The sequence below is a fragment of the Leguminivora glycinivorella genome, chromosome 19, assembly GCF_023078275.1.
Source record: "Leguminivora glycinivorella isolate SPB_JAAS2020 chromosome 19, LegGlyc_1.1, whole genome shotgun sequence".
Taxonomy (NCBI): domain Eukaryota; kingdom Metazoa; phylum Arthropoda; class Insecta; order Lepidoptera; family Tortricidae; genus Leguminivora; species Leguminivora glycinivorella.
In genome coordinates, this window is record NC_062989.1 from 5951922 (window position 1) to 5967177 (window position 15256).

Here is a 15256-nt window from a genome sequence, read left to right on the forward strand (position 1 = left end):
AAATAAAATCAACGAGTACTCAAAATCAGTCGTTATATTCACGCAACTTATATAATTATAAATAATATGTAAATCTTAAGCAACTGCGACGTTGTGGTGATTCTTTAGGTAGTAGAGCTGCGCCTGCGATTCCAACTCCTGCAGGGACTTGACTACTGGCGCCATCTGTGTCACGTGGTCCTGCAACAAGGTTTGTTATTATAACACGCTTTTTATCAAGCTATTAAAGACCATTATACGTCACGCTGAAAAAGTAAACTAATTTTTATTTGACTGAGAAATATTGAAAATAAAGTTATTAATTAGCAATCCCTTTGAAATCTTGCTGCACGTGCACAACCATTAAAGTGGTATAATACTGCACGCTAAGTAAAGTAGTATAATGTGCTGGTGTCACTCGTTTTGAGACATTAAACTCTCTAAGGGCACCCTTTAAAGAATCACTCGTCCCTCTGTCTAGTGTCTTTTCGTCTGTCACAGCATATTCTGTATAACTATAAATATGTAAACATCATACCTGATATCCAGATCCAATTTGCGTCCTCTTCTGCCCGTACACGACTTTGCCGTCGAATTCGTTGGCCGCCACCTTCAGATCTGACTCTACTTGCTGAATCGTCACGTTCAAGTGATCTTCAATATCGGCCAAATACTAAAACAACAAATCAGTAACTAGATCAAAAAATATTTCACTTGGCTTGTAAAGCCAGGTTTAGACGAGCAATTAAATTTGCAGAAGTTGACTTCCACGAGTGACTTGCGTCGTGTAAACAGCTAACTTCTGTATTTTTTCAACTTTCGCTAGCTTGCTGCAAGCTCTGCGTGTAAACATCAAAAAATAGACTCGGCAAGTAACTTCTGCAATTATCGTAGGTTGTATAACTTGCACGTTTAGACGAGCAATAAAACTTGCAGAACAATACTTTTGCAATGTAATGTTCATATGTAAACAGTCGCTGCAAGTTGACTTCTTGCAAGTTTTACAACTTGCAACACTTGCCGCAAGTACAACGTGTAAACACATTTTAGATATCCCTGCAATAACTTCTGTGTTTATTTTGTCGACGGAATAAAGTTTTCTTGCTGACATGTCGGATAGAAAAGTTTAGACCCGTGACAAAGTCATCAAATTGATATCGCACTATGAGCAACATGGAGAATTATGGGACACAAAGTGTAAAGATTATCGAAACAAAATTAGGAAAAAAAACCGGCCAAGAGCGTGTCGGGCCACGCTCAGTGTAGGGTTCCGTAGTTTTCCGTATTTTTCTCAAAAACTACTGAACCTATCAAGTTCAAAACAATTTTCCTAGAAAGTCTTTATGAAGTTCTACTTTTGTGATTTTTTTCATATTTTTTAAACATATGGTTCAAAAGTTAGAGGGGGGACGCACTTTTTTTCCTTTAGGAGCGATTATTTCCGAAAATATTAATATTATCAAAAAACTATCTGAGTAAACCCTTATTCATTTTTAAATACCTATCCAATAATATATCACATGTTGGGGTTGGTATGAAAAAAAATATCAGCCCCCACTTTACATGTAGGGGGGGTACCCTAATAAAACATTTTTTTCCATTTTTTATTTTTGCACTTTGTTGGCGTGATTGATATACATATTGGTACCAAATTTCAGCTTTCTAGTGCTAACGGTTACTGAGATTATCCGCGGACGGACGGACGGACAGACAGACATGGCGAAACTATAAGGGTTCTGGGCAGTTACCAATTTCTCCCAGAGGATGTGAGGTTTCTCGATCTCAAAAAGATACTACAAGTCTTTGAATTTGTAGGACTTGATCGAGAGTTGTAGTAGGTGGCGATCACAATAGATCAGAAATGGTCGCAGTGATACATAAGGCGCCCTGAAGCCTTACAAAGCCCCTAACCTAGAAGAAGAAGAAGAAGAAGGGTTCCTAGTTGACTACGGAACCCTAAAAACAGCTTTGCTGCAGCTAATCTAGCAGCAAAAAGCAGGCAGCAAAAATTGTTTTTAACTTGATAGGTTCAGTAGTTTCTGAGAAAAATACGGAAAACTACGGAACCCTACACTGAGCGTGGCCCGACACGCTCTTGGCCAGTTTTTACAATTTTTTTATACCGTGAAGGTTCTTCTTATCGTAGTTCGATTAATAAATTGCGTTGTATTCCTATAACATCTCGTCTTAAAATCCAATCTTTTACCCCCTTCCGATTCTTCCGTGTTTTCTTCCCCACTACTATTATTATCGCCGCAGATGCACGCATTTTACTGATCTTGCTAATAACTTCTAAAAAAGACTTGCGACAGAAAAATTGCAGGTAGTCTAAACAGACCAACGATTTGATGCAACAAAAGTTGCCACAAGTTATTGCTAATATAAACAGTCCTGCAAAATCTTCCAGCAAGAACTTGCTTGTCAGCTTGCAGATGTAACTTGTGCTACAAAAATTGCATGTAGTGTAAACAAAAACGCAAGTTATTGCTCAATTTATTGCAGCAAGAACTTGCTCGTCTAAACCTGGCTTAAAGATGACTACTACTAGCGACATCTAGAATCGAAGTCAACAACTAAGATGATACCACCTAAGCGTGCATAGATGACGCTAGTAGTGCTCACTTTTTGGTTGTTTTTCTTATACCTAAGTTTTTGACGCAGGTTTTGAGTAACGTTATTTTTCGTTCGCAATAATTATTTTACATGTAGGGGTAGGATTCATTGTTCAGGTATACAAATGGTCTGAACAAATCATGTTCAGCACTTGCACATACAGTTTATTAAGTAAAATACATTGTGCAACTACGGGGGGCAAAAACTAAAATATGACAAGTTTGGCGCCCCTTGGACTTGACGAAATTCAAATTTGGCGCCTTTCTTGGACTTGGCACCTAAGGCAAGGGCCCCGGCTCGGTCCCCTAGATCTGGGCCTGCTAGATGTAATCACGAAAAAACGTATTGTACCTGCATCTCGTTGTACCACATGCAGCAGCCCTTGGGCCGGTCGTCGATGAGGTTGGTGTTCCAGCAGTTGCGGCCGCGAGACGAGCACCACTCGCCGTGGTACCACACCTGCAATAGGGAACTTGACTGTATTTAAAATAAAATATTTTATGCCATAGGCGTAATAAAGCATCAGATAATTATAAGAAAAACATGGACAGAAGTTATTTTTAAATCCAATTTCTATTTCATAACTCAGGTAGAAATATATAAAGTAACTGAGTTGACCGTGACGTCACTCAATTCGATTTCATATAAATTCCATATTAGCAAGTCGTTCAAATTCGTTTTGACAGTTCCTAAAAAGAAGCTGATTTGACTGGGAGGCAAGTAGCCTATTCAATACAGTCAAATGTCGATACTCCGCCACTTCGGTGGCTCGGTAATCCGACACATAACCAACAAAATTTAAAAAATCCCCGACATCCATACTAATTTTATAAATGGGAAAGTGTGTGTGTCTTTTTGTTTGTCCGTCTTTCACGGCAAAACGAATAGACGTGATTGTTTATGTGGAGATAGTTGAAGGGATGGAAAGCGACATAGGCTACTTTTTGTGTCTTTCTAACGCGAGCGAAGCCGCGTGCAAAAGCTAGTAGTGTCATATGTGTATAGACAGACGAGACAAAACAAACTTATAACGGTTATAACACCCCGTCGTTTTTGCGTCGGACTTGTGTTTTAATTTATCGCCACTCGTTCCGAACTTCCTCTTATATCGTAATGTACTTATCACACTGCCTTCTCGTACAGTATTTTTATACGACATACACTGAAATATATAAGCGCTGGTAGCCTAGCGGTAAGAGCGTGCGACTTTCAATCCGGAGGTCGCGAGTTCGAACCCCGGCTCGTATTGTACCAATGAGTTTTTCGGAACTTATGTGCGAAATGTCGTTTGATATTTGCCAGTCGCTTTTCGGTGAAGGAAAACATCGTGAGGAAACCGGACTAATTCCAGTAAGGCCTAGTTACCCTTTGGGTTGAAAGGTCAGATGACAATCGCTTTCGTAAAACTAGTGCCTGCGCCAAATCTTGGGATTAGTTGTCAAAGCGGACCCCAGGCTCCCATGAGCCGCGGCAAATGCCGGGATAACGCAAGGAGGATGATACACTGAAATATATCAAATTATATAGAGATTGGATCTAGTTTCTAGAAATCCTAATTTTCTACTAATACGGCACTTCCGAGTCAGCATCGGAGCCGAATTATTGAGAACTTAAGTATCTCATCTATTCCCAACCCTGCCTGCTTTTTCTACTTTCAGCCTTCGACAGGCCTCTCGCTTCTTATTTCATAAATAGATTTTATTGTCATGTTTACAGTGTTGTAAACGGTCGGTCATAAAATAAAAGGAATTTTAAGTTAAACCAGAAAATACTATTGATAAGTGATAGTCATACCTTCTCAGGCACGGTGGAAACCAGACTGATAGCGAGCCCCATGCGCTCAGCGCGCCCCACGCGCCCGATGCGGTGCACGTAGTTGGACTTCTCATCCGGCAGCGTCACGTTGATCACTGAAACAGATTCAATTATTAAAATGTCGTATAAAAGGGGAACTGATGACAGTCGCTGTGGAATGAGCTCCCTGTCGAGGTATTTCCGATGAACTACAGTATGGGGTTCTTCAAAAAAGGAGTGTACAAGTTTCTAATGGGTCGGCAACGCACTTGTGACACCCCATGAGTTGCAGGCGTCCATAGGTTAGTGACCGCTTTTCATCAGGCGGACCGTATACCTGTACGCCACCGACGTGGTATAAAAAAAAAGTAGCGCTTTTCAACAACTAATTTTTAACCCATTAACGGGCAAGACTCAAAATAAATCATGTCTTTAAGCATCATCCTCTAGTCCTTAAAATTTTGTGCAAGATAAAATCTTACGATAATCCTAGGTGGTCTTTTTGAGATAAGTGCCCAATAAAGTAAAAAAATATATGTACTTCTGTAATTTAAGAAGTCATTAAAAAATATGAAGTTTGTATGTTTACGCTTACGAACAATTTATGGAATAAATTAGTTTCATTGTCCATGTTTGATACATTTTAGGCTAGATGGCGCTAGTGGTGTTCAGAAATGCCTTACAAAACCAACACACAATGTCATAATTTATGGTTTTCAGAGATCAAATTAATAAAATGTCTACTGAAATAATAACCACAGACTCAATTTATATTGAGCCTGTGAATGGTGGCCGACAAAATATAAAATATTTTCATAATAATTCATATAAAAATCTAAAACTCACTGAACGGCAGTCCAGAAACGTCAATGCCTCTCGCAGCGACATCAGTGCAGATTAAAAACTTGACTCTCTGCTGCTTGAAGCTTTCCAAATTGGCTTTTCTTTCCTGCGGCTTCCTGTCTCCGTGGAGGCAGACGCAGGAGAATTCGCTGCCGAAAGACTTGAGGAACCGCTCCATGTTGTCGCAGTCGAGTTTTGTGCGGCAGAAGATTATGGCTCTGTAAAAAAATATTTTGTTTTATACCCATAGTACAAGCTTTGCTTAGTTTGGGGCTAAGTTGATCTGTGTAAGGAGTCCCTAATATTTAGTTATTTATACTATGTCGTGAACGTTTCCGTAGCCTGCGGATGCCTACAACTCCATAGGTGACATTGCTGTGACAGGTTGCCAGACTCTCGCCTACGCCACAATTTAACCCGTATTGGGGTATACATACTGCATACTGGGGTGGGGTGGTGTGGGATGGGCCCCACATTCAACTTTTCACACAGCCACGGGAAGAAAGGGGGTAATGAAATTAAACAAAGTTTTAATGTACATATTTCCTGTAAATAAATCAGAACATCCTCAAATAACGTTGTTAGTTACCCCAACCGGTCCTGAGTTCCCTTATGCACTGCACTGCGTTTCAGGCTTTAGCTAAGTCCCGGTTTATGAAAGGGCAATGTTAACACTAAAATAATTTAATAAGTTATTAAATTGAATAAAATATATAATGATAGTTATTTAAGGAATGTTTATTTATAGTCATCTAACAGAAAAATTACATTCTGTCTACGACCACAGCAATATCTCGTAAATCTCGTGCGATTTCATACAAAATAATCTTAAACGAATGTTTAGATTAGTAGCATTCGAGTACTGCGGTAAGTATGATAAGAGCTCACTATTTATAAACCACATGTGCGACGCAAGGTCATCGACCGCATGGATAAAGTTTACTCAATTCCTCGCTAGATGTCACTTTGTCATCCAGCGCGATTCGTAGAACACGGTATCGTTTGTTTCCCGTAGAATGTAGGCAACCTTTACTTGAATTTAGATCAAATTGCCATCAGAAGGGTCTTAACTGACTCGACTGAACAGCGAATGATGAATTCGGATATGAATTTCATGATTCCACCCCGCTCGCTTGCAAGTCAACTATCGCAGACTTGCAGGTCGATGATCTGACGCTGTTTTTGGCCACTTTATAAATAAAAATAATGACTTATGCGAGTAAGTGCATACTATGATGCAACTCCCGCTTCGCCTGCGTGGAATGAGGACTAATGGGGAGTGATGAAAAATTATTTCTAATAATCTAATGTTTTTTTTTAATGCGTATTGCATTTACATTCACCCTCTTCCGAAAGAACCATTTTCCGCACTTATGATTTTATCGAATATCAATAGAATCTAATTTAGTTTTAGAATTTAAAGTTTTGATTTCACTAAATATGTGACCTACCAAATTGATCAACAAAGATTACATGGAATTATTTTCATATTTGGAAATAGCTTGTAGATTGATCAGGCCTCGAAAAAGGTAGTTCCTGTTTATATAACTAGTTTCCTGTTTACATACAGTAATTACAGTATACATGTATATATCCTTACCTGTCCATCTTATGTTCCCGGATGGCGCGCACGCAGTATTCGCCCTTCAGGATCTTGACGGCCTCGGAAAGCGTCTCGGGCGTCGTGTTCCCGCTGCGGATGTTGTCTTTAGCGTGGACCCCATCTGTTGTTATTTGTCTGAAAAAAAAGATGCGGTTCACGTTGAACACAAATCCCACATTTGTGATAGATAACACAACACACACAAATGTATCTATACTAATATTATAAATGGGAAAGTGTGTGTGTGTCTGTTTGTTTGTCCGTCTTTCACGGCAAAACGGAGCGACGAATTGACGTGATTTTTTTGAGTGAAGATAGTTGAAGGGATGGAGAGTGACATAGGCTACTTTTTGTCTCTTTCTAACGCGAGCAAAGCCGCGGGCAAAAGCTAGTACAGTTATAACTACAACTCACCATTTTGAGTTAATGGCTGCGAATGTTGTCTTAATATAATTTTGGACATAAGAGACAGCTATTTATAGATTATAAGCGCATGCTTTTATTTGTTCAATCAACATAAAAGCCGTGATTTGATTTACATATATAATCTGATCATTTCTTAATTAGGTACCTTTACCACACTTGCTTGTAGCAGGTGGATACTATTTTTTTAGAAGTAGGCAGAAAATCTATTTTTAAGTTCTTCCATTTTCATATAAGTCGCAGTTTGAGATTTCATGAGATATGAAATCAAATGTTATCTGCGTTATGTCTAATTGCAGAAGTCTTTTTCTACGTCTGCGCCAGCGCATTCTAAGCGATATTGTAGCCGAACCTTACAACTTATAACTGACTGATCGAAATGAGAACTTAAAGTGCCATTATACATAGTATCGTATCGACTTACTTGCGCAGGGTCTCCCAGGAGCGATCCTTCTGCGGGTCAATCAGCGCGACCACATGATGGACGGTCTCCGGGACCGCATCTTCGCCCTTCAGATCGATCCACGTTGGGAAGTGCATCAATTTCTCCTGCAAATTCATATACGTTTATCTAAAGTTAGCGATTTTAACACAATTAAAAAAGTGCTAATAAGTTTTGACTTCATACAGCGCCTTGTTTTCTGGTAACTAGACCATTATATGAGCCATCAAATTTTCAGCATGATTATTCAGAATTCACAACTTGATGATTAATTTTAATAATAAGTTAAAAGTTGCCCTGTCTCTTTTACTTTAAAAGTGTGGCGGACTTAGGCAGCGTCCCCAATTAGGCGTCGCGAGTCTCGTGGCGCGCAACGGACGCCGCCACCACGCCGCCTGGGGCGCGTCTTACGTCCTTCCTATACAAAATGTACTGAGGAGACGTTTTTTGAATTACATTCAGGCGGCGTGGCGGAGACGTCGAGACATGCGTCTTATGAGTGTGGATGGTCCCTTATTGTGTCGAAATCTTAAAGCCATTTTCTTAATTTTAAAAATGTGAAACGATGCTGAATATTTCCTGTTTGTAGCTGACGGTCGTCCGTGATTTATCTGTTCAATTGTGCTCTCACACAAGGTTGTGTGACAGAAGCTTAACCCTTAAATGCATGGTGATGTATATATGCATCATATATTTGATGGCCCGTGGCTCGATATGTAACTATCCGAAATCACATTTATTGCTTAATTATTATTCATTATTTATTATTATTTAATATACAATTATTTAAATTAAATAATATAATGATTTACTATTTATTATTTAAGGATTAGATGAAATGGCGGAAAAGTGTGAAAAAACAGGATGATGGCGATTTTTAGTATGTGATTTAGGCTAATTTTTTCGGAGTTAGTAATTAGTTTATGTTTAAACATTTTATCATAAAGGTTTCACAAATAGTGTACCTTTTTAATAGTAGTATTCTTTTATAAAACTTACCAATTACGATATATTTATATAAACAAGATTTGGCCTATTTAACTTCTAATATTTAATCTTAAATATTTTTTTTATTATTTTTCCATTGTTTATCACATATATTAATATCTCGTTAAAAAAAAAATTCATGCATTTAATGGTTAAGCTTTAAGAAATTCAAAACTTACCGCCATCTTCTTAACTTCAAAAGCGTGAAGAGTCGCTGAACACACGACCATCTGCAGCCGACGGCCGTCCGATGTGATCTTAGGCATCTGTCTGTGTAGTCTCTCGATCATGTCTCCGTAGCCAGCCTTCAGCAGCCCGTCGGCTTCGTCCAATACGAAGAAACGGCAGTGAGTCAGCGCTAGGTAACCTGGAATATACATGTAAAATTGTTCGAATATTTTATTTACGTAAATTGTAAATGGGGGGATGTTAATCAACAATACTTCCTCCTTCAGGAAGTTAGGGCACCAACACAAAAGTCATGTTCCCCTAGGCTCATACTAGATGTCGCTAGTAGTAGACACTATGAGAAAACAAGTAAAGAAAAAGTTTTATTGCGTTTATCAAGCAAATCTGAAATAAACTTGAACTAGACAGTAGAAGCAGTAGTGTTAGGTAGTAGGAGATGTAATTACATATAGAATAATAATTAGAACTAACTATTTTTACTACTATTTTTTTTATGAATATAGTTTGTTTTAGTTTCCCATCGTTCACTAGACGTCGCTAGTAGTCGCCGAAATTGCTAAGACGCTGATGCATTCTTTTACATTAGCTACTAAGTAATATTCTTTTAAATCATGTTGGTGGCAAATAAATAATGTAAATTATAAATATATTACAACATTTACAACGAACAGTGACGTGTGGTACTTAAAAAGCAGTTAAAAAGTGAAAGGTTGAGAAAGTTTTCCATTAAAAAGTCCATAAAGGTCTTCCAAATCCAAACTTTACCTCAAGCTATGTTGATGTCTGTGTTGAGCTGACCGCCACCAACACTTCGACGTTCGGATTGTCGACGCGTTTTCCAACATATTTTTAATGTAGTCTAGTTCTTAACAACTAGATGTCGCTATTGGTAGTAACAACATCCTACAGACTGTACACATTCCCTTACCTCCAGAAATAAGATCCTCCAGCCTGCCTGGCGTGCTAACAACGATGTCGATGCCAGCATTACGGCCTGGCCACGGACTTGGTCTAAGCGGCGAGCGGCGCGGCGCGCGGCGCGGTAGGGAAGCGCGGAGCGGGGAGCATGCCACGTACTTCGCTGTCGCGGCAGCGGCATCAAGCGGAGGGGACGGATTTAAAATGGTGTTATCCAAAATTGCTCGTCAGTTTCTCGAAAGCAGCACATATTTCAGGCAGGATATTTTAAATCTGAGAGAAGGAGTACACGAAACTAACAGACGTACACATGGCGAATTTACAATTTTGTATGAAGAACACAGAAAGTACCCGGAGAAATTTTACGAGTACACCAGAATGAGCATCGAACCCTTCGATTACATATCTCAATACTAAAACAACTATAAAATTCTCAGTATCAAATATTTAAAATAACTAAAAACACTACTCTCTGTATATAATAATTAATGGCACTTACTAGTATAAAAACAGCCTTTTGGTAACGTCAAAATCACATTCAAAAATGTATACCTAATCATAAGTTACCCATCTAATATTTCCGGGATAAGCGCTTCCGCGAGTCCATTTCGCGAGCGAATCGTCTAATATTTTTTGGTCGGAAGCGAACCGCCCGATACGTGCCGCTAATATCGCTGGTCGCGCCGCTGTAAGTCGTGGCGTCGTCCACTAGCCCGGTACGTTTGTTTCCCCCGCGCGTCGCACCGCGCGCCGCTGCCGCCCGCCGCTCGACAAAATTCGCGCGCGTTGTCGCCAGCGGCGGCGGTTCGTGGCATCCTAAATGCGTTTTTAGGCTTTTGTTTCTCCCGCTCACCGCTCGCCGCTGCCGCTGCCGCAATTCGCGCGTGTCCGTGGCCAGGCCGTTAAGCTGACTAATCTGATCTTTAACGTTGACCCCACCGACAAGCAGCAACTCGCACAACTTTGGGTTGTCGGCGCGTTTTCCAATCTATTTGTGCGCAATCTAGTTCGACATCTTTAACTAGATGTCGCTAGTGGTAGTAACAACATTCTCCATTGAGTTCTAAATCCTTTTCCCAATAGTACATCTCTTTAAGAAATTTTGCTTATAACCAAGAAAAACAACCTCTCATTTTACGTGAGCTGTGTGATTATCTTACCTCCAGAAATAAGATCCTCCAGCCTGCCTGGTGTGCCAACAACGATGTCGATGCCAGCGTTGAGCTGACTAATCTGGTCCTTAACGTTGACCCCACCGACGACCAGCAGCTCACGCACCTTCGGGTTGTCGATGTGCTTCTTGAACATGGTTATCTGGTTGCAGGTCTGCTCTGCTAACTCGCGCGAGGGCTGGAAGTTAGGTAGAATCCGTTTAACTTTAGTCTGAATTAGAAGAACACTCGTTTTTGCTGTGTACTTATACTTAACACAGCAAAAGGGAGTGTACAAGTTTCTAATGGGGTGGCAACGCGCATGTGCCACTCTTTTGAGTTGCAGGCGCCCATAGGTTACGGAGACCGCTTTCCATCAGGCGGACCGTATGCTTGTTTGCCACCGACGTAGTATAAAAAAAAACACTGCAATTCGATTATTCACCTCAAATTTTGATAAAGTATTTTAACCTCTTCAGTTTACGAAGTCTGTGCAGTTGTTTGCAAAACGTCATTGTTGTAGGTAATTTTGTAATATTTGTCCGTTATTTATTACTTAGGAATGGAAAATCAAACATTTCTGGCAGTTATCACAGGTAATGGAAGCCACTTCTAGCTGAAACTTATTAGTTTCACTTTTAATGGTAAAAATACTGTAAAAAAAGTTACAACTACAACTATGTTATGATCAACGACATATTGATTAATGGATACTGGCTATATCAGTTTTTTCTTAATGCCTGCCTTGTTCTATAAGGACTCTAGGACAGGACGCTAGAGGTTGACAACCTTTTATATTTACAAACCTCAACTACAGTAGAACAAATTTATCATAAACTCGTAGCATACCTCAATAATGATAGCCTGCGGCGCGTTGTTAGCCGGCTTGCTCTCCGTAGCCACTCCGGCCTGCACCACATTGTTCTTGACGCACTCCTTGGGTGCCTGATTCACTGCTACGTAACCTGCCGGCGGCTGATACTGAAAATTCATACAAAAACATATTAAACTTTGATCTTCTTACGTATTGTGCAATCTTTCAAAAGCCCAATGAATAATTTTCTTTTAACCCCCAAATTTCTACTTTGAATGACGTCCAAGTCCCAGGTGATTGTGTTTTTAATACATTTCATACGACATTGAAACTCGTTCAGTTTTGCCCCTCAGTCATGCAACTGTTGACTTCTAGAAAAAAAAATCTAAGCATTCTATCTTTTTCTTTTAACTGTGTACATCATTGTTAAGTTAATTATACCTTAAAAGGTGTTGCACCGAAGTTGAAGCTCATTTCAGCATTCTTAAGCACTACAGCTGGGTAGTAGCAGTCAGATTTACGAGACTGGTCCAATTTGAATGCCACTCCCAGGTCCTCTCCGTTCTTAGAGTACCGGATCTCACCAGCATTGAAGTTGAGCAGACATCCTGAAAGTGGTGGTGACTATTTCAATATTTACAAACAAAAATTCTTGTAATGCCAGCCTGGTCAGGCAAGGTCACTTTTTCTTTAATATTATGTGTAATTTATGTAAGTTTTAATTTATATATATAGTAGTGTGAGAGTTTGTGCAAAATTCTATTTAAAAAAAGGAATGGAATAAATGATGACTGAAGTAATATATTGATAAGATTTATAAAATAAAATTTTGAAATAACCCCTAACATAGTAAACCAATTTTCATGAAACATGGCTAAGAACACTCCCAACTATAACTCAGCTTTCAAACAAAATAAAAACGACTCTAAATCAGTTCATCCATTTGGGAGCTATGATGCCACAGATAGATATGTCATACTTAGAACACCCCATCATTTTTGCTCTGAAAAACTAGAACTGGCAGTTATCTCCTTACATATTTACAAAATTAACTGATTTTTCTTATGAGATTTCTGAAAAGTAATATCAATTAGAATGAAGTATTATTTATAGAATACATATTTGTTCTAGAAGTTAAAACTTCAAGAAACATGGGAATTCCACTTATATCCTGCTATTTTTTCCTTTTAATGTTATAATAAGACTAGCAATAAAAAAGTTGTGCAATACTGTGAAATGTGGTCTTACCAATGACATCATTCTTCCCATATGCTTCGCCATAGTCATCAAACTGCTTGGCGTTGGACTTCTTACCGGTGCCTCCAAAGCCAAATCCTGAGCGATCTGTGCCAAGATCTAGCCTTGCCTGATAGAAGTAAATATTGGATAAATACTAGGACATAACTTAGGTATTTTGTATGTCTTGTGATTTAAAGGATATGTTGTGTTACCCTATATTGAACTTAATAGTAGGTATACCCATTTTTAAAAACTGGCCAAGAGCGTGTCGGGCCACGCTCAGTGTAGGGTTCCGTAGTTTTTCGTATTTTTCTCAAAAACTACTGAACCTATCAAGTTCAAAACAATTTTCCTAGAAAGTCTTTATAAAGTTCTACTTTTGTGATTTTTTTCATATTTTTTAAACATATGGTTCAAAAGTTAGAGGGGGGGGGACACACTTTTTTTTCCTATAGGAGCGATTATTTTCGAAAATATTAATATTATCAAAAAACATGAAAATGAAAATGAAAATGAAATATTTATTTTTCAAGTAGGCATATTACAATGCGCATATGAACGTCAAATAAAGCTACGCCGGCTCTAACCCTACGCCTCAGCCTCGAGAAGATTTCAGTCCCCCCTCAGTTGGGAGGGGGGTATCCACTATGGGACCGGCAAGAAACTCGGCGGGCAACTTCTTTTCAAAACATTACATCTTATAATTAACATGCATTAAATAACAACATACAATTTAACATGCAAAAGTATTCATCAAAGAATATGAACAGACTAGGTACTCTATGGAAATCAATTTCAATAAATTATATTATTGCTTAATAATACGTCGTTCTTCTTCAGAGAAAACATATCAAATTGTCATAGAAGAAAAAGATAATATGAATCTCAATATCATTAAATATGTAATTTACCTACACAACATAAAATATAAAATATTTGATGTGCTTTCTTATCTGAACTGTGTCCTCTATACATAATACAATTATTTTAATTGCTATTCGTTTTTTGTAGTTTCTGGTTGGGGCCATGCATGTTTGTCTGTCAAATAGTCCTCGACTCTGTAATAAGCCTTTAACATCAATGATTTTTTTAAGTAGTTCTTAAGAGCTGGGAGGGGTAATCTCAAAGCAGTGTCAGGTAACTTATTATAAAAATGAATGCATTGCCCAACAAATGACTTCTGTACTTTACGGACACGAAACTTCTTTATGGCAAGCTTATTTTTGTTTCTAGTGTTGTAATTATGGATATCAGAATTCTTAGTGAAACAGTCTAAATTCTTAACAACATAAATTATACTATCATAAATGTATTAACAATCTTAGTAAACCCTTATTTATTTTTCAATACCTATCCAACAATATATCACACATTGGGGTTGGAATGAAAAAAAAATATCAGCCCCCACTTTACATGTAGGGGGGGTACCCTAATAAAACATTTTTTTCCATTTTTTATTTTTGCACTTTGTTGGCGTGATTGATATACATATTGGTACCAAATTTCAGCTTTCTAGTGCTTACGGTTACTGAGATTATCCGCGGACGGACGGACGGACAGACAGACATGGCGAAACTATAAGGGTTCCTAGTTGACTACGGAACCCTAAAAACCACAATCAACTTACAGCTTGTGTAGACCAGCCGACACGGCACAGCCCCTCGTCAGTAACTGTAGCCTCATAGTAATAAGCACCCTTAGTGTGCACGCCCTTGGTGGCCCTGCACCCGTGCCACATCTTCTGGTCTCGCGACTGGCAGCGCAGCCCATCTGGAGTCACCGCCAACGCATCGTTTCGATCGAAAAACGACATCGTCCATTCAGACGAAGTTTGCGCTATTACTTTACTAGTCTTCCCTTCTTGTATATCTTTCAATGTCTCCCACACAATCTGTAAAATAGGCAAGCAGAAAGCACCAGTCTTTCCACTACCAGTTTCGGCAGCCATGAGTACATCTCCACCACCCAAAATTAGAGGAATGGCTTCAGCCTGTACATCCGTCGGCAACGTCCACTCCATTTCATCGATGGCTTTAGCCAGTTCGGGGAGGACGCCGAACTCCTCGAAGGCAGTCATGATGGAGGAAATTCAATGATATTTCAACAAGATAAATACAGAACACCCGGTTCACGGGTTCAGTTCAGCCGATGCAAAGAGAATATAATCACTGCCGATGTCTACCGTTTTTGACATTTGGGCTTTGGCGTATATTTTAGTGTTGCCAGTATCAAAATCCTTACAATCTTTGCATTGAGTGCTC

At 39.1% G+C, this 15256-nt stretch overlaps 1 protein-coding gene across 1 annotated transcript; it reads right to left on the reverse strand.

The window, feature by feature from the left end:
* Positions 1–16: 16 nt before the first annotated feature.
* On the reverse strand, positions 17–15140 carry LOC125236656 (ATP-dependent RNA helicase Ddx1). The gene is made up of 13 exons (XM_048143540.1): positions 14623–15140; positions 13005–13122; positions 12198–12364; positions 11792–11923; positions 10952–11141; positions 8864–9051; positions 7680–7804; positions 6830–6967; positions 5233–5447; positions 4387–4502; positions 2944–3051; positions 518–652; positions 17–180 (listed from the first exon to the last, which is right to left on the reverse strand). Exons 1-13 carry the CDS (start codon positions 15070–15072, stop codon positions 76–78), a joined length of 2187 nt encoding a protein of 728 aa, XP_047999497.1. The 5' UTR covers positions 15073–15140; the 3' UTR covers positions 17–75.
* Between the last annotated feature and the right edge of the window lie 116 nt (positions 15141–15256).

Bases quoted from the DNA above. Each gene is read 5' to 3' on its own strand.
- LOC125236656 (XM_048143540.1), bottom strand. From the start codon at position 15,072: ATGACTGCCTTCGAGGAGTTCGGCGTCCTCCCCGAACTGGCTAAAGCC. The intron at 4,503-5,232 runs GTGAGTTTTAGA...AATCTGTTTCAG, and splicing joins CGTTTCTGGACTGCCGTTCA to TGATCAACGTGACGCTGCCG. The intron at 3,052-4,386 runs GTATGACTATCA...TCCCTATTGCAG, and splicing joins TTTCCACCGTGCCTGAGAAG to GTGTGGTACCACGGCGAGTG.